Source organism: Neophocaena asiaeorientalis, unplaced genomic scaffold (assembly GCF_003031525.2).
Source record: "Neophocaena asiaeorientalis asiaeorientalis breed wild unplaced genomic scaffold, Neophocaena_asiaeorientalis_V1.1 scaffold39, whole genome shotgun sequence".
Lineage (NCBI taxonomy): Eukaryota > Metazoa > Chordata > Mammalia > Artiodactyla > Phocoenidae > Neophocaena > Neophocaena asiaeorientalis.
This window is the reverse complement of record NW_020175670.1, coordinates 6,996,247-7,017,125: the sequence shown is the minus strand read 5'-3', so window position 1 is coordinate 7,017,125 and position 20,879 is coordinate 6,996,247. Positions and strand designations below refer to the sequence as shown.

Here is a 20,879-nt window from a genome sequence, read left to right as displayed (position 1 = left end):
AGATCGAACCACAGCATCTGTGCTCACAGCCCCCTTAGCTGCTCTAATTAGGATTCCCTTATTCCATTTCTAGTTCTCAGGAGAGGACAGGGGACTTTTTAATTGGGGCTATTAGACGTTCTCTTTGTACAATGACACCCTCTGCTAAGCGAAGGCTCCAGCAAAAGCCATGCCCACTCTGCAGTTATTTCTTGCAATTCCAAGGAATAATGGTATCTTGTCTCATTTAAAAATAAACCTGAGGCTTATTCCTTATTGCTTTCTCTCCTCTGCCTACTCACATGAATTTCTTCTTGCCAATTAAACCAACTTTCCATTATTTAAGGAGGTAGTTTTGATCATAACTGTCGCCTGATAATAAGACATATTAAACTAGATTTCATTTGCTCACAGCTCCTTTCTTCCAGCTACAAGACTAATTTAAATGAGCTCAGATCACTCGATCTTATGTTTACTCAATAGTGAGTGGTGAAGTGTTGGAATTTCATAAGTGGTACTCTGCATGTCGCAGAACTCACCTGAAATGACCTGCACGTTCAATGTTCGCAGTTTCTCAGAATCACTTCCCCTTAAGAGGACAGATGTAGGTTTGTATTTATGACCTATTCCAAGAAAAGAAATTAAATATTTAGATGATAAGCAAGCACATTCTTAATATATATTCCCCATGTTGGTTCCAAGGATTACCAAGGAAAATGGGCCATTCACAGCAGAGCCTGGAGTAACAAGACATTAACAGCCTTTTCTTATTATTTTCCATTAACAAATAGGTACTTTCTAAAACCAGTGGCTTCTCCACTGCCATAAATGTCATTATGCATCTCTTCTTAAATGCAGAATATTATTTACATTATTACAAACAATAAATAAATACAGAATATTTGATGTATATTTAATAATATTTAATGTCATAAATGGCGTGGTATTTTTCACTACTTCATATGCTTGGATTTGCAAGGCAGCTTTTGAAAGCCAGTAAGCCTGTCATTTAGGTAGATGTTCATAAAAACTTAATGTCACTCCCCACTCTCGGTCTCTTTCTAGGCATTTTTTTCTATCTGGCTTCTATTCTCTCTTTCCTAATATGTAGTCATTTATAGAAAAACAGATCAAGAAACCCAAAACTATGCACTAATTGCAAATGATATACGTTTATTTAAAATAATATAATTTTCAAAACTAGAAAGACCCTGGGTCTTAATTCTGTCATTTTATTAGCTGTATTACTTTGGACAAAACACTTAATCTCTCTGAGGCTCAGGGTTTTTTTTCATCTATAAAAAATGAAAGGAATAGCACATACCCTGTTTATAAACTTTGAGAATCTAGTAAAAATCTCATGAAAATGTTCTGAAAATGTTTATTCTACAAATATACAATACTGATGATGTTATTAACCAATGCATTTAGGACTGTATATACTAAGGTACCAATGACAAGACTTGATATGAAACTGCTCTCAGAAATATCTCCAACAAACACTTAGCCAAAAAAATTAATGAAACTTTCACTCAACCCTACAGGCAACCACTCTTTCTGCCTACTGAAAGGACTAACACAGCCTTGCCTGGTAAAGAACACAAGAGCCTTGGGAAATACTACACCAGCACAATGCTACTATCCTTTATTGAGAACTACTAGGCACAGGGCCCTGTGTTACACTTCTTATGTAATCTCTTTAGTTCAATCCTTACCTCAGCCCTGTGGGAATGGTGATTATTCTTGTTTTACAGAGGAGGAAAGGGACACTCAAATATGGCAAGTAACTTGCACAAAGTCACATAACTAGTAAGTGGTAGCACTAGGATTCTAACCTAAGTCCACCTGACTCCAAAGCCTAGTTTTTTGTTTGTTTGTTTGTTTGTTTGCGGTACGCGGGCCTCTCACTGTTGTGGCCTCTCCTGTTGCGGAGCACAGGTTCCGGACGCGCAGGCTCAGCAACCAGGCTTACGGGCCCAGCTGCTCCGCGGCATGTGGGATCTTCCCGGACCGGGGCACGAACCTGTGTCCCCTGCTTCGGCAGGCGGACTCTCAACCACTGCGCCACCAGGGAAGCCCCAAAGCCTAGTCTTATAATGACACATTTTATCCTGTCTTTAAGAGACCAACTACTCATATTATACACTGTCCATCAGATCTGATATTCAGCCAGTATGTACATGGGTGCACACCAGAAGGGTCATGTATACATGCTCACACACCAGTAGGGCCAGTATATACATGGGTACACACCATAAGACCACGATAGTAGTTGACAGTCAATGTCCATTCTGATAGGTGGATGCCCGTGTTATACTAGTTAATTCTTTTTTAATATCATCCCTACTTCCTGATTTCCAACTACACATTTTAGTGCTTCACAGTCAAAAATCTACTGTCCCCCCACACTTATTAAAGATTGACTCCTGCTCATCACCTAGAGCCTAGAGCTCAAGACCCCCAACTCTGAAATTCTTTATCACCACTCCTTATTCTTCTACCCCTCTTCTGCCTTCACTTCCACCAAGCTCTGCTCAACCTCCAGTCCACCAACTCCTTCCAGTTCACGCAGCCTTTCTTCCCCTTCTATTCACTTGTCTGGGCTGGAGAAAGACACATGAAAATCCCTGAGTGCTGACACTATGTCTTACTTATGCTTATGTTCCTTGGGTTACGTAGAATCACCACTTACACACAGTAGGTGCTCAGTTAGTGGTAAATTGAACTAGAAAAAGAAGTCGAACCTACAGATAAGATTAGGAGTACCTTGATACTAGATGAATTCTCCCAAGATGGATTTATTTTTCAATACTTACCCTGCCACTTCTGCACTCTCCTGTGGGCTTCAAGTATTTTGTGGATAATGAAGATGAGCAAAAATATAAAAACTAATAGAACCAGAACATACCAAGTGATCTTCATGGAACAAATAAAATCTGCAAAAAAAAATGTACTATAAAAATACGGTAAAATGATGCAGCAGATAAGAGGCAATATGGTGAAGTAGCTGGCTTCTACTATATATTCTGCCCATAACTGAAAAGTTGAATATATAACCATCACTGTTACAATGTCACTTGCTTTCCTGAGTTCTTTCCTAACGTATTAAATGAAGAAACATGACCAAGTGGTTTCCAGGGATCCATTTAGTTTCAAAATTCTAGGATTAATTTCACTTCCAAGTTATATTGATGTTAGTTTTGCTATCATTGCTATCACTAGGTTAAGACCACAGCAAGCAGAGTGCCAGAATCAGAGCCATTTGTGATTAACAATTTGGCCCTGGACCAAGCAACCAAAAACTGTATCCTCAAATCAACAAAGATGCAGTGTGTAAGATGAGGATGGGGAAGAAAGGGAAAGGCAAAGAAAGAGGTTGGATTGAGGCATATAAGAGACCAGGGTAGATGATTAATCAGACCTTCTTTCCACAGGGGCTCACATGGCAATGATCAGATCAAGTGCATGCATTAGTGAAACATACAGTTACTCTCGCCTGAATTTAATAAGGAAACAGGTAAAAAATCGCTCATTCAAATGACAGTGAGGCAATATGGAAGTAGAGTCACCATCAGCAATAGCTTAGCACGATATTCTTTCGTCCCATAAACACACACTGGCCAGCAGACCCAGGAATCAGTGACTTAAAGGAGGTTGGCTTCATTATGTCCAAAACACAATTGTCTACTGATTTTCTAAGCCACCCTACGTACTCTCTTCCTTGTATGCAAAACACAACTAGTACTTATTCAACTTAGCAGGATATATAATTTCTTAATACCCTTAGATGACTGCTGTTTGGGGGCTCATGATCTGGGTACCCCTTTTACAGGTCCCCCACTCCATAAGCAGATGTACATTAAATAGGCAGTGAACATTTATTTAGAGAAGACACTGAATGGAGAAGGTAGAGGTTGACTGGAATGGCAGCACTCGGCCTTCCTAACATCATTCCATACTACTTAGACTTGCATACCTCACTCAGCAAAATAAACGCATGCAGTTAACTGGCATAGAAAATGTGCAGTGCCAGCAAGAGTCAAGGTGGGCCCAATACCAAGGTATCATGGGGCACTGATCAAGCTATGAAAAAAGGACCATGCATTCACCAAATTTATATTACAATAGCAGAATGTACACAGTTCGGGCCAAGCCAGCCAGAACACCCACCAAAGCACCAGTGAGAACACAGATGAGTGTATCTCCCTACATCCTATGCTGTCCCCCTACTCCCCGTCCCTGTAGCTGTCTTGGAGAGGATCAAGGGGAAATGGACAGGAGTCTGAAAAAAATCTAAAGAGGTAGATTAAATTATTTTTTCTGAGTAAATTTACCAGACTGGACTAAATTTAGTCCCCGCCCCCCCGCTGCCCTCCAGTAGATAGGACTTTTAAGGGAGATCAAATTATTCTTTGGACAGCAGAGTAAAATATGAATAAATTTTTAATCTTCTACACATGGCAAAATAGGTATACTTTTCCCCAAATACAAGACTATATATTTGCACTACTATGTATAAAATAGATAACTAATTAGAACCTACTGTGTAGCACAGGGAACTCTACTCAGTGCTCTGTGGTAACGTAAATGGGAATGAAATCCAAAAAAGAGGGGATATGTGTACATGTATAGCTGATTCACTTTGCTGTACAGCAGAAACTAGCACAACATTATAAAGCAACCATACTCCAATAAAAATTAGGTTAAAAAAGCTACATATTTGTACACCTCTGTTATCTTTCTGATTTATGGCCCCATAAAAGCTGTCAATTACTACTTCACTTTGGAATTTATGATTTTTTCCATTAACACAAGAATTAATTCTCAAAATAAGGAATATGGTAATGCTTATTTTTCCTTCATGTTTTAGAAAACATAAAAAGCAATTAGATAGATACATAAATGGACACTGAAACAAATATAAGTTTTAAATATCTATAATCCAAACCTCTTTATCTTTCAGATTTCATCATAGTCTCCTTCTCTATGTGGTCTTTTCAAAACCTCCAACCTCATTCCTGAGCCAGAGGGAATTAATCCCTCTGTTCAGCTTCTCAGATCCTCTCCCATACCCCCTACACATACACACACCTTGAAATACCCCCCTAACTGCAGAGACTGTAGGGCCTTGGGCAAACTAACTCACAGGAGAAATTTATTTCAAGTCTTATATTTCACTTTAAAAATGCATGCATATTATATATTTGCGTTTGCTTTAAAATAAATATAACATTTAAAAATAATTACCTCTAACAGAATTAAAGCTTTAGAAACTCATTCTAAGGCAATCTGAAAGGCTTCCCTATGTCTGGAACCTCAGAAAACACAGCAAGTTACTCTGCCATAGCACCTGTCCCACTGATTGCACTGACTCCATTGTTTTACATACATCTATCTCTGTGTCTCCAGTGCCTGGCACACTGATTGGCATACAGCAGGCACTCATTAAATGGTTATATCATAAAATGCTCTTCAAGAGTAGAGTTTATGGGTCAAGTGAGGGTACCCTGCTTAGTAGTGAGGATCAACTGTGTTAATTTAGGATAGGGAGACTAGAGTGTTAATCAACATTAAGCAGAATTAAGATACATGTAAGTTTTATATTTCAGACTCCTACCTTTCCCTCAGAGTCATCCAGTGCCTCAAAATGCTTAATCTGTACCCCACCTAACTTCACAGCAATATATCAAAAATCCCTTTAATTCAGGTCTGTTTCTCAGCTCTAAGAGAGGACATGTTAAATCAATTCAAAATTTAATAGCACGTCACAATATATTTGTATATTTACATTTAAAAAGAAATATCATCCTTTAATACACAAGTGTGATAGTGTTACCTCAAGCACAGCTAATAGGCATTCCCAGAAGTTATTCTGGGGCAGAGGGTCTTTCTAATGCCCCTCAGATCACAACCCATAGACGTCTCCTCCACCTCTGAGTACAGCTGGGTTCCACAAAAAGCACATTTTGAAAGAAAAATAAACAGATAAAGGGCTAACATTCTTTCCAGTGTTGCTCTTTCATCAATAAAATTCTTCAACTATTCAACTTTCAATGCAGTTAATGTGATAGTCCTTACTTAACTTTGTGTCTATATTCCATTCTCCTTTTCCCTCCAATTTCCTTAAAAACTTACATTTTACATCCATTTCTAGGTGCAAAGAAATATTTATACAATTAGTCGGGTGTTCCATAATTCTACAAGTATGGTTTATATCTGTTTCCTTGGCTGGATCTTCCTCTTCGATTGCTGACCTTCTAGTGTGTGTTTTTAGATTACAGGTAATGTTACATCCCTCCAAGTGGTCAACCACAGGAGTTACAGTGAAGTTAAAATGTTGACAAGGTGAATGAAAGTCATTTGCCTTCACTTCCGTTGATCCTCTCATGATAAGAACTAGAAAGAGATTAAGAAAATGTTATTCACAAAAAATAGTAGTACATAGTAAGAAAACACATACAACTCAAAACTAAATCCCCTCCTTCCTATACAACAAAAAAGAGTAGAAAGAAGAAGTTACCAGCACTAAAAATAACAATTACAGTGCTTACATTTTTTAAGAGAGTGAAAACTAGGTGAGTTTGAAATAAAATTGGAGCATCTCAAAGAAAAAGCAAACATTTTCCTGATGACTTGTGGGACAGATTTTATTTTCCAAAAGGGCCACAACAATATTTCCCATCCCACATTATACTAGTTTGCTAGGGTTGTCATAACAAAGTACCACAAAATGGGTGGCTTAAACAACAGAAATTTATTGTCTCACGGTTCTGGAGGCTACACTTTCAAGATTAAGGTGTTGACAAGGTTCCTTCCTTCTGAGGGCTGTGAGGAACAATGTGTCCCATGCTTCCCTTCTAGCTTCTGGTGGTTTGCTGGCAGTCTTTAGTGTTTCTTGTCTTATAGAAGCATCACCCTGATCTCTGCTTTCATCTTCACATGGCATTCTCCCTATGTGTGCATGTCTATATCCAAATTTTTTTTATTTATAAGGATGCATCAAGGATTCAATGACTCCTTGGGGAATCAAGTGTGATTTTATATGAGAACCTGCAAGTTTACTTAGAATTTTTTCAGTACTTTTGACGAGAGCTTGCTAAATAATACTTTAACCATTAAATATACATGGATTAGTGGCATTTTGATGTATTTTAAGCACAGATATTTTGATAAAGTAAACCAAGAACAAGTTATTATCCTATCTCAAAGCCTGTAAGTAAGTCACTCATTAAGCACCACACGGCTGAGTGTTCCAGGGCCACTAGACTTAACATTGGGATGTATTATTAATACTTTTTTAACAGAATGAGGTTATTTATCCTTGATAATTTTAATTCTCACTTTTCTGTTGCATTTACCTTTTGATGTTTGTTCCTGAGAAATAAAATCCATGTTTCCTTTGGACTCACAAGCCAAACATGAGGAGCACATTTTAAATTCACTTGTGATGTCTTGGCAAATCCTGGTGAAGTTTTGAAAACTGGAGTGATTTAGAAAGATTCCCATAATAGTCTGAGTTTCTTTTATTGGTTGCAGAAAAGTCACGAAAGAAAAATTTAAAGAGGAGAATGAATAGGTGAAATTAGGTTGTAAACATACTTCCAGGCATGATAGCTCCAACGTGTTTCCTATAAAGGAAAAAACAAAACAAAACAAAAAACAACTTTCTTTACTGTAAAATTTTGAGTTTTTGGCATTCAAATGAATACACAATAAGCTCCCAGTTTTTCTTAGGCAGATTTAGTACATTTCAGTTTATCACTGACAAGACTTTGTCTTCACATGAATTAACAATATCTAGTCCATTTAAATATTTTTTAAAAAATTTGTCAACATTCCCTGTTAATTTTCAGAGAAGAGAAGTCCTGCTGAGAAGTTCTTTGAAACCCTAGCATTGTAACCATTCTCTTTTCTAGGAAAATTTTAATGGACAAACCTTAGTTTCCTCTGAATCCATCTGTTCCCAAATAGAGGTTCAAGTGAATTGCATGGAGTTGAACAGGGAATGGAAAACTTGAACAGTATCTCTGTATTAGTTTCTGAGGGCTGCTGTAACAAACTACTACAATCTTGGTGGCTTAAAACAAGAGAAATTTATTCTTTTACAGTCCTGAAGGCCAGAAGTTCAATGCCAGTGTTACTGGTCTGAAATCAAAGCATTCCCAAGACCACACTCCCTCTGAAGACCTTGCACCTCTTCCAAATTTTGGGGACTGTTGGCATTCCTTGGCTTGTGAGCACATCACTCCAACCTCTGCTTCCATGGTCACATTACTTTCTCCTCTGTATCTCCATCTTCTACTCTTCTGTCTGTGTCAAATCTCCCTCTGCCTCTCTCTTATAAGGACACTTGTGATTAGATTTAGGTCCCACTGGGATAAGGCTCAGGATAATCTCCCCATCTCAAGATTCTTAACTTAATCACATGTATAGAGACCCTTTTTCCCTGTAAGGTAACATTTATAGGTTCCCAGGGATTAACACCTGATATATTTGGGTGAACATTATTCAACCTACTTGAAATTTAATAGGATAACATCATAATTTTTATTTTGGTGTGAAGACAAGTATCAGATTTGGAAATAATGGCATAATAGAAGGAAGACTGAGTTCAAAGCAAAAGACAAAGACTTTAGTGCTAAAGCTGTTATTAGCCAAGATACCTGAATAATTTACTTTGTCTCCACAAGTCTCATTTTCTCATTAGCAAAATAGAGATAATAACAAGATCCTGCTAACCTTGTGGGGTTATAGTAGCATCAAGTGATATATATGAAAATATTTTTGAAAATTGTACAAATGTATATTATTAAAATGCAAACCCATATTCCAAAGTAAAAATTTTAAATTCATCCTTTATTTAAGATAAGATTATGTAAGATTTAATCTACATGAGTAATTAAAGCTCACTATATGAAAATTGGGAATCCCTATGTAGCAGTAATGATAAACTAAGGAATAGGTAACCTCTCTTTCAGATATTCTCAATTTGACAGTCATTTACTAGCATGAGAAAAAAGCTGACACGCTCAGTTCCACATTTATGTGGCTTTCTTTACCATTTCTCATAATCACATGGGGCAAAATATATTTTTAAAATTTTCTAAATAATGTGGAGCACAATGAAAGAATTTCTTCATTTTTAAGAATGATTACTCCTAGTCATACATCTTGATTCAAACGTAAAAGAAAATCAAGCTATTGATTTATATTAAAGCACATTTTTTACTTGTTGAATTTGTACTTTGATAGTAATTTCATAATTGTTTCGTTACTGATGATATTTTTATTACTTAACAAATTAAAGGTTCATTTACCAGCCCTCTACATTTGAAATTGCTTCTGTAATAATTCACATGTAATTTCCAGCTATAAATACATTTCATACTTGAGTTGCTATAAAAGTTTTGGGAGGTAGAGATTGTATTTTAGTCAAATACACAATTTTGTAATGTCTCAATATATTTGTAAACAAAGTTGTAATCAAATTAAAACTATTTTTTAAAAAATTGTCTTCAATAATAATGTCTCAAAAAGAAGATAGGAATGTATCATTTGATAGAAATCTATAATCTGTAGATTTTTTGTATTACTAAACACCTGAAAAAATTATTTCTTGCCATCTTTCCATTTTCCTCACTGGCATTTTTCATCTTATGAAATTTTCAACTTCTTGAATTTATATTCTTATGTTATGACCTAGAAGGAAGATAGAGAAATTTTTACTGTCATAGAGAAATGTTTACTGTCAATATTGCAGTCTTCTTATCCAATAAGTGACAAACTTGGCTTTCTAGAATTGTTGAGATATATCCATTGTATTTGGCTATGAGGTCATTTTATGATGGTTTTTAAATCTTAGTTTTAAATAATTCAATTAGGAAAGAAAGAAATACAGGACATATCCTTCCCCAGTATAATTTTAAGAAATAAATGAATTCTACTCAATCATTTTTGTTATCAGGTGGGCTGTATTCTCATCTTCATAAACAAGGATATATGAATTTAACTACTGCCATTAATATTGCTGAGAGTCAGACATCTAAATTCTCACTTCCAGAGATAGAAATGCATTCCAGAATTACTCCAGTACTAAGACTGCAATCTTTCAAGATAAGGATATAGAATACTAACTAGAATTAGGAAAATAAGTTACAGTATAGGACAAATGCCCAAGTCAATGATTTTTTCTTTTTAAAGAAAAGCAAAGAGTAAGGTTAAACTGTCTTTATTTTCTTTTTTAACTTTTATTGTAAACATATATCATATACAAGCCTATATAAAATGTATTGTTCCAGTTAAAGAATAATAAAAATAAACGAACACCCATGTATCTATCACACAGGTTAAGAAATAGAATATTAGCAACATCTCTAAAGCACCCTATCCCTCCCTGCCCCTACATACTCCTTCTTTCACAGAGGTTAAGCACCACATTGAATTTTGTTGCATTAGCATACTGTATACATATATATGGACTATATTGTAGGTATTCATCTATGACTTGATTTTTTTGCAGAATATGTTTTAGTCGTGTTGCTACACATGGCTGTAGTTAATTATTTGCGGTACGTTTTGAATGAATATACTACAATTTATGTATCTATTCTTCTGACAGTGAGCATTTGGGTTGTTTCTATTTTTGCTGTTCTGGATAATATTGCTGTGTACCATAACTCTCATACATTGTTGGTAGGAATGTAAAATAGTACAACCACTTTGGAAAACATTTTTATTTTCTTTAAGTTAAACATGTACTTAGCATGTGACCCAACAATTCTACTCCTAGTAGTTTACAAAAGAGAAATAAAAACATATGTCCACACAAATACCTGTACATGAATTTTCATGGCACCTTTAAAATTTATAATAGCTAAGAACTGGAAACAATCCAGAAGTCCAACAACTAGTGGATATATAAACAACTCCTGACATATCCATAGAATGAAATACTACTCAGCAACAAAAAGGAAGAAAATGCTGATACAAACAACAACACGGATGAATCTCAAATGCATTATCCCAAAGGAAAGAAGCCAAACACAAGTGACTATATACTAATGTGATTCCATTCATATGAAGTTCTAGAAAATGAAAAAATATATTGATAGTGGGAGAAGGGTTCTTCTGCAAAGGAGAAAGAGGGACATTTTGGAGGTATTGGAAAGTTGTATATCTTGATTGTGTTGATAGTTACATTGCTGTAAACATTTGTCAAACCTCAAACTTTATACTTAAAAATGGCAGCATTTTATTATATATAAATTATATCTCAATAAAGCTTATTTTAAAATAGCGCTACTATGAATATTCATGAACATGTCTCCTGGTACACAAATACAGAAGTTTCTCTAGCATACATATTGAATGAAATTGCTGGGTATTCAGTATGCACACCTTTGATTTTACTAGAAAATGCCAAATCATTGTACAAAGCAGTTGGACCAATTTAATCTCCCACCTGCAGTGTGTAAAGGTTTCCCATTGACGCATATCTTGGCCAGCACTTTTCAAGTTTTGACAATTCAGTGAATGTTAAATAGAACCTCATCATGGTTTAAAAGTGTATCTTCCTGGTTTTCCCTACTTTTTCTATTTTTCGATTTTTCTGGTAGGTTGTTTGTCTTTTTCTTATTAATGTTTAGGAGTTTTTAACTTTCCTTTTAAAAATTTTAAGGAGTTCTTTACATTTTCTATTAAGATATCTTCTCACAGTTTGTACCTTGTCCATTCATTTTCTTCATGATCTTTTAGTTAAAGGAAGCTCTTAACTTGAATGTATTGAATTTATCAATCATTTTCTTTACAATTTGTGCTTAGTGTCTTGTTTAAGAAATCCTTCTCCTGGACTTCCCTGGTGGCACAGTGGTTAGGAATCGCCTGCTAATGCAGGGAAGATGGGTTCAAGCCCTGGTCCGGGAAGATCCCACATGCCGCAGAGGAGCTAAGCCCATGTGCCACAACTATTGAGCCTGCACTCTAGCGCCCATGACCCACAGCTACTGAGCCTGCGTGCCACAACTACAGAAGCCCGCGCACCTAGAGCCCGTGCTCTGCAACTAGAGAAGCCACTGAGGTAAGAAGTCTGCACACCACAACAAAGAGTATCCCCCACTCGCCACAACTAGAGAAAAACCCGCGCGAAGCAACGAAGACCCAACGCAGCCAAAAATAAAATAAATAAGTAAATAAATTTATAAAAAAAAAAGAATCCTTCTCCTTTAAAAAGATCTTCACCCACATGGTCTTCTAAAAGTTTTGAAGTGTTGCCTTTTATGTTTAAGTTCTTAATCTATCTGATACTGTGTACAGTATGAAGTAGGAAACCAGATTAATTTCTCCCACGTGTGATAATCAATTGTACTACCAATTATTAAGTAGTCTATCTTTTCCCCACTATCTGTAATGACATCTCTATAATCTATCAAAGTATCCATGTATGTATGACTGTGTTTCCGGGTTCTCAATTTTGTTCCATCAGTCCATTTTTCTATCTTGGCAAAGATATCTTACTGACTTAATTACTTTTGCTCTGTAAAGCTCTTATATCTGACAGGAAAAATCCCCTCACCTTGTTCATTTTCTTTAGGAACATCTTAGCGATTCTTGACCCTTTGCTCTTTCCAATACATTTTAGAATCAGCTTACTAAGTTCAGTGAAGAACCCAGTTGTGATTCTGACTTGAATCTCAAAATCAGTTGGAGAAAAAAGATATGCTACTGAGTTTCTCCTATCACTCCTTTCTTCCTTTTTTTCTCTCTATTTTTATAGGTATTCTTTGATATCTTTTAATAAAGCTTCCAAATTTTCACCATTATGGTCCCATATATCTTTTGTTAGATTTCCTCCTGGCTACCTTATTTTTTGTTGCTATTGCCCATAGTATCTTTCAAGAAATATGTTTTCTGTTTATTAGTGGTACATGGAAATACAGTTGACTCTTGGATATCAATTTTATTTTTTACCACTTGTAAACTTCCTTATTAATTTTAATTTTTCCTATAAATCTTTTGAGTTTTCTATGCAGCTATGCATGTTGACTGCAGGTAATGACACCTTTATATCTTGCTTTTCAATCCTTATACCTTTTATTTCTTTTGCTTGTCTTAAGGCACTGACTAGGACTTCCAGTACCATGATAAATAGAGGTGTTGAGAGCAGACATCTTTGCTTGCTCCTGCATGCTTATGATGTTCAACGCTGAGAGTGATGTAGAATCATTTTTAGATATCCCGTTTCACTTTAAGGAAGGTCTCTTCTATTCCTAGTTTGCTAAGAGTTTTTAATTATAAGGGCTGTTGAATATAATTGAATGCTCTTTCAACAACTATTGAGATGCTTATATAGTCTTTCTTCTTTAATTAGTTAATACAGTGAATTACATTATTAGATTTTCTAATGCTAACTCAATCTTGCATTCCAGGAATAAATCTAATTTGATCATTTTTGTACATTGCTGCAATCAGATTCTTAATGTTTTGTTTAAATGTTTTTTACCTATATTTATAAATGAGATTGGCCTGTAAAGTTTTCCTTTTTGTCTTTGTTGGGTTTGGATACTAAGATATACTAGCCTTAAAAATAAATTGGAAAATGTTCCCCTTTTTCTATTTTCTAAAAAGGTTTATTATAAAATTGCATTTATGCATTGCACGGGGAGATCAGCTCAGTGCTTTGTGACCACCTAGACGGGTGGGATAGGGACGGTGGGAGGGAGATGCAAGAGGGAGGGGATATATGTATACGTATAGCTGATTCACTTTGTTATACAGCAAAAGCTAACACAACAATGTAAAGCAATTATACTCCAATAAAGATGTTAAAATAAATAAATAAAAATAAAATTGCATTTATCTGTTCAATCCATTTCTTGAAAGTTTGACAGAACTTGCATATAAAACCATCTGAACCTAGTGCTTTTTCAGGAAAATTAAACCACTGGTTCAATTTTATTTATTGCTGTATGATTCTTGGGTTTTCCATTTCTTCCCAAGTAAGTTTTGGTAAGTTATATTTTTCTAGAAATGTGTCTTTATATTTTAACTTTATTGACTTAAAGTTATTCATAATAATCTCATTATATTTTAAATTTCTATGTCCCTTTTTCATTCCTAACATTTGTTACTTGTGCCTTCTCTCTTTTGATTATTCAGTTTTAGTAGGCAGAATAATGGCCTCCCTAAGATGTCCGTATCCTAATTCCCAGAACCTGTGAATATGTTATATTATATGGCAAAGAGGAATTAAAGGAAAAGATGGAATTCAAATTGCTAATGAACTGTTCTTAAAATAAGGAAATGATCCTGGATTATCTGGGTGGGCATAATGTAATCATACACGTGTCAGATGGGAGAAAAACTCAACAGGCTTTGAAGATGGAAGGAAGCCACAAGCCAAGGAAAGCAGGCAGCTTCCAGAAGCTGGAAAAGACAAGAAAATAAATGTATTCTTTCCTAGAGCCTCTGAAATGAATGTAACCCTACTAACACCTTGATTTTAGCTCAGTGAAAACTCTGTGGGACTTCTTACAGGCTGTAAGATAATATATTTGTGCTGTTTGAAGCTACTGTTTGCAGTCATTTTTACAGTGGCCATAAGAAACTAATACATCAGTCATTCCAGAAGTGTGTCCATTTAATTAGTCTTTCCAAAGAACCAACTTTTGACTTTATTGATCCTTTCTATTGTATCTTTTAATTTCATTGACTTTTGCTTTCGTCTTTATTATTTCCTGCCTTCTACTTTCCTTGGGTTTATCTCACTGTCTTTCTTCTGACATCTTACATATAAGTACTTAAAGCTATAAATTTTCATCTAAATATCTGCCATTTTTATAATATCCCACGTTTTAATAGATATTATTTTATTATCATTAATTTTTACCATTTTCTAATTTTCATTATGATTTCTTCTCATCCATGGCTTATTTTTACATTTCCAAATACAGTGTTTGTTTTTAGTTTGCTTTTTGTTACTAGATTCTAGCTTAATTGCATTTAGTCAGATATATATTAAAGATTGTTTGAAATTTATTGAAGCTTACTTACTTTCATAACCTAGTATGTGGTGAATTTGTATTAATGTTTCATAAGTGTGCCAAAATAATATGTATTTCCAGATGTTGAGTTAAGTATTCTAAATATGTCATTAGATAAAACAAGTTATATAAATTATTTGAATCATCTGTATTCTTATTATCTGTCTGATTATATTTTATACTGGAGGATCATGTTTAAAATCTCCCACTCTAATAATGAATTTATAAATGTCTCTTTTAAGCTATCTCATTAGGGGCATACAAATTTAGAACTGATAGATATTTTTGTGAAGTGAACGCTTTTCCATACATACTGATCTTCTTTATTGCTAATAATGACTTTGATCTTAAAATCTTATATTAAGACAGTGATACATGCTTTCTTCAGTTACTATTTGTACCTTATATTTTTCTCATCCTTTTATTTTATTTTACTATTATTATTTTTTTTGCGATACATGGGCCTCTCACCGTTGTGGCCTCTCCCGTTGCAGAGCACAGGCTCCGGACGCGCAGGCTCAGCAGCCATGGCTCACGGGCCCAGTCACTCCGCAGCATGTGGGATCTTCCCGGACTGGGGCACGAACCCGTGTCCCTTGCATCAGCAAGCGGACTCTCAGCCACTGCGCCACCAGGGAAGCCTCATCCTTTTATTTTTATCTTTCTCATATTCTAATGCTTTAGATGCGTCTCGTTTAAATGTCATATTGCTGAAATTTAAAAAATTTAACCTGATAATTTTTTGTGTTTTTACCTGGATAGATTTACCTACTTACATTTACTGAGATCATTGATATATTTGGATTTAACTCCATCATATTATTTAGTGCTTTCTATTTTTACCACTTTCCCTATTACCTTTCTTGTTATCTATTGATTTAATGATTTTTTAAATTCCATTGTTTTTCCCTTTAGTTATTTGCAGGTTAGACACTATATTTCTATTATTTTAGTAATTTTTAACAGGCATCCTTAACAAGTCTAAAGCTAATCATTAATGTTACCCTCTTTCAAACAATATAAGGATCTTAGAATACTTTAACTCTGATCACATCCTTCCTGACTTAAATGCTATTTTTAAACAACATTTTAGTTCTACCTTGTTTTTTCATTAACACACAAATTAGTAGTTAGTTTTGTTTTATACAGTAATATTTTCAAGATTTATTTGGATTTACTCATATGTTTATAATTGTTGTTGAGGGTTCTTTTCCTGCCACCTCTTCTTTCATCTCTGTCTTTTCTCTTGGGATTATATTCTTTCTCCTGAAATTAATTCTCTAGCAGTTCCTTTACTGAGGATCTGCTGATTATACACTCCCTGTTTTTGTTCATCTGAAGATATATATCTCACCAATTCTAGATTGACAATAATTTTCCCCAGCACTTAGCAGACATTATTCCATTGCCTTCTGATTTTCATTGTTGCTTTCAAGAAGTGAGTTCTCAGCCTAACTATTGTTCCTTTAAAGACAATCTGCCTTTATCTCTGGTTATTTTTAAGATCTCTTTAGGTTTCATGTTCTACAGAATTTCTTTTTATTTATTCTATCTAGAATTTATTGGGTTTCCTGAATTTGAGGATTTGAGTCCTTCATTGCTTCTGTAAAATTATCAGTCACATCTCTACAAACATTTTCCCCATTCTGTCTCTTCTCTCCTTTCATAGGTTTAATTAGAAACATCTCCCTTTGTTCTCCCATGGAGAGCTATTTCTAATTCAACTCTGTTTCACATTTTCTATTTCTTTGGTTCTCTGAAATGTGTTCTAAGTAATTTCCTTACATCTACAATCCACTTCATTAATTCACTATTCAGTTGCATCTAATCTATTTATTGCATTCCTTGTGTTTCTACTTCAAATTATTATATTTTCATAATTAGAATTTCTAGTAGGGTTCTTTTTCAAATCTGCCTGGTTATATTTAATAATCTTGTTTCTTAATCATACATTTTGATACCATTTTTAATGTATTGAAACAAATTACTTATTTTATATCTCATAATTCTGATATCTGAATTCTTTAAAGATCCAATTATATTTGTTGTTTCTGTTGACTCTTGTCAACTGGAGTCTTAATATATTTTATGATTTTTGATAGTAGCACACGTTCCTTAGAATTTTATTCAGGAATATCTGAGGTCTGGTTTGAAGGTATTTTCTTCCAGAGAGGATTGTGTTTGCCTCTACTTGATGTCTAATGACACCATTAATCCAAAATCACTTTAAATTAAATTTTTGGATTGGGCTTTTCACACCTCATAGACAATGACCCTCAGTATCCAAATTATGACCATCTTGTGTTCACAGACTCTCAAAGGAATTTTTTCCTTACAAAATTTACTTACAAACCAACAGGTTATTTTCCTTGATTACTCTTTCATGGAGCATATCATCTTTTGAGTCCCAGACTTACATGTCCTGCCCATGCATGGCCCAATGAAACTGAGACTCTAGCCACCAGGAATTGGTAGATACTCCTGAGGTGACCAATTTCTTCACTCTTGCTTATCCACCTAGATTTGTAATTTCTAGTCATTTTCCATCTTTAAGGAGTTTTTTTATTTTCTTATCAGTTCAACTATGTATTTTTAAAGTTTTTAATATGTTTAATCTTGTATTTTTAGATATTTTGTGCCAGAAGTGTTTTTTAAAGTATGACTGCAAGAACAGAAGTCTCATCTATCTGTTGTACTTCAAAAGTAAGTGATAATTTATAATAAAATCTTCATTGTTTGGCCCACAACAGGAGCTCCAGAAACTACTTTATGTCATATTTTCCCAATGCCTAGGTTATTCCTCTGTTAATCAGTTGTCAGAGAACTCTAAGGAAGCATAGATTATTTCAGACAATATATATATATTCTAAGTATTATTGCTCCAATATATTAGATATAAACCAGAGAAGATAAATTTTACCATGAGTTATAGTGAGTACAACTCCTCTGGAGAAGCATTTGGTAATTTCTTATAAAATTAAATATACTCAGTTATTTCACTACTAGATGGTTATCCAATGAAATGAAAATATATATTTATTCAAAGATCTGTAGAAGAATGTTCATAACCGCATTTTTATAATAGCCAAAAACTGGAAACAACCCAGTGGTTGAAAGGACAATTGTAGTGTATTTGGACAATGGGCTACTTGGCAATAAACAGAAGGGAACTACTGATATACTCAATAACATGGATTAATCTCAGAAACATTATACTAAGCTGAAGAAGCCAGACCAAAAGTAGATACTTTGTGATTATTCCATTTATACAAAGTATAAGGGACTTCACTGGTGATCCAGTGGTTAAGACTCCATGCTCCCAGTGTAGGGGGCCTGGGTTCAATCCTCTGGTCAGGGCAGTAGATCCCGCATGCCACAACTAAGACCTGGTGCAGCCAAATAAATAAATAAATAAATGTATTTTTTAAAAAATACGAAGTATAAGAAGGGACAAAACTAAACTATGGTGAGCTAGGCCAGAAAGTTGCCTTGGGGTTGGAAGGAGAGTTGATCGGAAAGAGCAGAAGGAATCTTCCTGAGAGTGATGACAAGCTGTACCTTGTATGGGGTGATAGATAGGTGCATACAACTGTGAAACTTCATGAAACTGAACACTTAGGACCTTTCCATTTTATTATATGTAAATTATGTCTTTTAAAAAAAAAGTCAAACCGAACAAAATGTAGCCAATTGTTTCTAAAGATCTTTCATCATTACTGGATATTCTGTAGCTAAATTCAGCAATTTAAAAATATTAGCTGCCAGAGGTGTAGACAAGATGGCAGAGTAGGAAGATCTTGAGCTCACATCCTCCCATGGGCACACGAAAATAACAGATATTTATAGGTCAACTATCAATGAGAACAACCTGAAGACTAGCAGAAAAGATTTTTCACAACTAAAGATATAGAGAAGAAAGCACAATTAGATGGGAAGGAGGAGCAGAGACGTGGCACAGTCAAGACCATGCCTCCAGGTAGGTGGCCCACAAATGGGAGCATAATCACAACTGCAAAGGTTCTCTCCAAGGAGCAAGGGGTTTGAGCCCCACTTTGGGCTCCCTAGCCCAGGGGTTCTGCACCAGAAACATGAGCCCCCAGAACACTTGGTTTTGAAGGCCAGAGAGGTTTACATATGGGAGAGTCAGAGGGCTGTAGGAAACAGGGACTCCACTGAAAATTTCACACCCCCCAAGTCTCAGCATAGAAGTAGGCTTGAAAGAAGCCTGGGTCAGGCTGATCCTGGAGAGCCTCCCAGCGACGTGGGAAGCACCTGAGATTCTTGCTTGTGGACGTAGATGCTGGTGGCAGCCATTCTTGGGAGCTCATTCTACCACAAGAACATAGGTGCTGGAAAGTGCCATTTTGGAGTCCTCCCTCCAGCCTATTAGCATCAGGGGCTTACCCACCCACTAGCAGGCCAGCCACTAGCACCGGGCCCCCGCAGGCCCCACAGCCAGCTGCACCAGGACCTGGCTCCACCAGCTGGCCAGCAGCCACCACACAAGCAGAGCCTGGCAGCCAACCAGCCAGGGGCCAGCCCCGCCTACCAGAGTGCAAACAATAGTTGGCCCCAAAACAACAGAAGGGCCCACACAGCCAAGTAGAAAGTACCCCTAGAGCATATCACTCCAGTGACCACGAAGGAGTGTTCTGTTGGGCCCCATGAGACTTCTCCTACATAAGGCCACTTCTCCAAGATTGGGAAATGTAAATGGCCTAACAAATACAACTAAATAAACACAGAGAACTGGGCAAAATCCGGAGACAGAGGAATATGTTCCAAACAAAGGAAAAAGACAAAATCCCAGAAGAACTAAGTGAAGTTGAGATAAGCAATCTACCCAATAAAGAATTCAGGGCAATGATCATAAAGATGCTCAATGAACTCAGATGAATAAATGAACACAGTGAGAGGTTTAACAAAGAGAAAATATAAAGAAGAACCTAAAAGCTAAAGAATACAATAACTGAAATAAAAAACACACTAGAAGGAATCAACAATAGATTAGATGATACGGAGAAAAAGATTAGCAAACTAGGAGACAAAGTAGTGGAAATCATCCAAGTTGAACAGAAAAAGGAATTTTTTTCAACTTCAAGCATACTAATATTTGCATTATAGGGATCCCAGGAGAAGAGAAAGAGAGAAATGTACAGATAATTTATTTGAAGACATAATAGCTAAAAAATTTCCTAACCTGGGAAAGGAAATAGACATCCAGGTTCAAGAAGTACAGAAAGTCCCAAATAAGATGAACCCAAAGTGGTCCACACCAAGACACATTATAATTAAAATGGTGAAAATTAAAGAGAATCTTAAAATCAGCAAGGCAAAAGCAACTAGTTACGTATAAGGAAACTCCCATAAAACTCTCAACTCAGCAGAAACTTTGCAGGCCAGAAGGGATATATTCAAAATGATGAAAGGAAAAAAACCTACAACCAAGAACACTCTATCCTGCAAGGCTATCATTCAGATTTGTAGGAAATATAAAGAGTTTTACAGATAAGCAGAAGCTAAGAGTTCAGAACCACTAAACTGGCTTTACAAGAAATATTAAATGGACTACTCTAAGTGGAAAAAAAAGACCACAGCTAGAAATATGAAGTTACAAAGGGAAAAATCCCATTGGTGAAAGCAAACAGTAGATCAACCACTTATATTGTGATGGTTAAAAAACAAAAGTAGTAAAATCATCTACATCTACAGTAAGTAGTTAAGGGATACACAGAACAAAAAAATGTAAAATATGATGTCAAAGGCATTAAACATTTGGGGGATAGTAAAAATGCAGGGTTATTATAATACATGCAAACATAAGAGATCATCAACTTAAAATAATTACATACATTATATTTG

At 35.5% G+C, this 20,879-nt stretch overlaps 1 protein-coding gene across 3 annotated transcripts in view; it reads right to left on the bottom strand.

The window, feature by feature from the left end:
• The window catches only part of TMEM156 (transmembrane protein 156), a 50,347-nt gene that overhangs the window by 19,209 nt on the left and 10,259 nt on the right, over positions 1-20,879 (bottom strand). For 2 of the 3 annotated variants that reach the window (XM_024731705.1, XM_024731704.1), the window contains exons 2-5: positions 7,338-7,607; positions 6,115-6,375; positions 2,796-2,915; positions 519-602 (exon numbers count right to left, since the gene is read on the bottom strand). In XM_024731705.1, the coding sequence (XP_024587473.1) occupies positions 519-602; positions 2,796-2,915; positions 6,115-6,375; positions 7,338-7,607 (735 nt within the window). Of the gene's footprint in view, positions 1-518; positions 603-2,795; positions 2,916-6,114; positions 6,376-7,337; positions 7,608-9,579; positions 9,679-20,879 lie in introns of all 3 variants that reach the window. The other variant, XM_024731706.1, reaches the window with a different exon arrangement.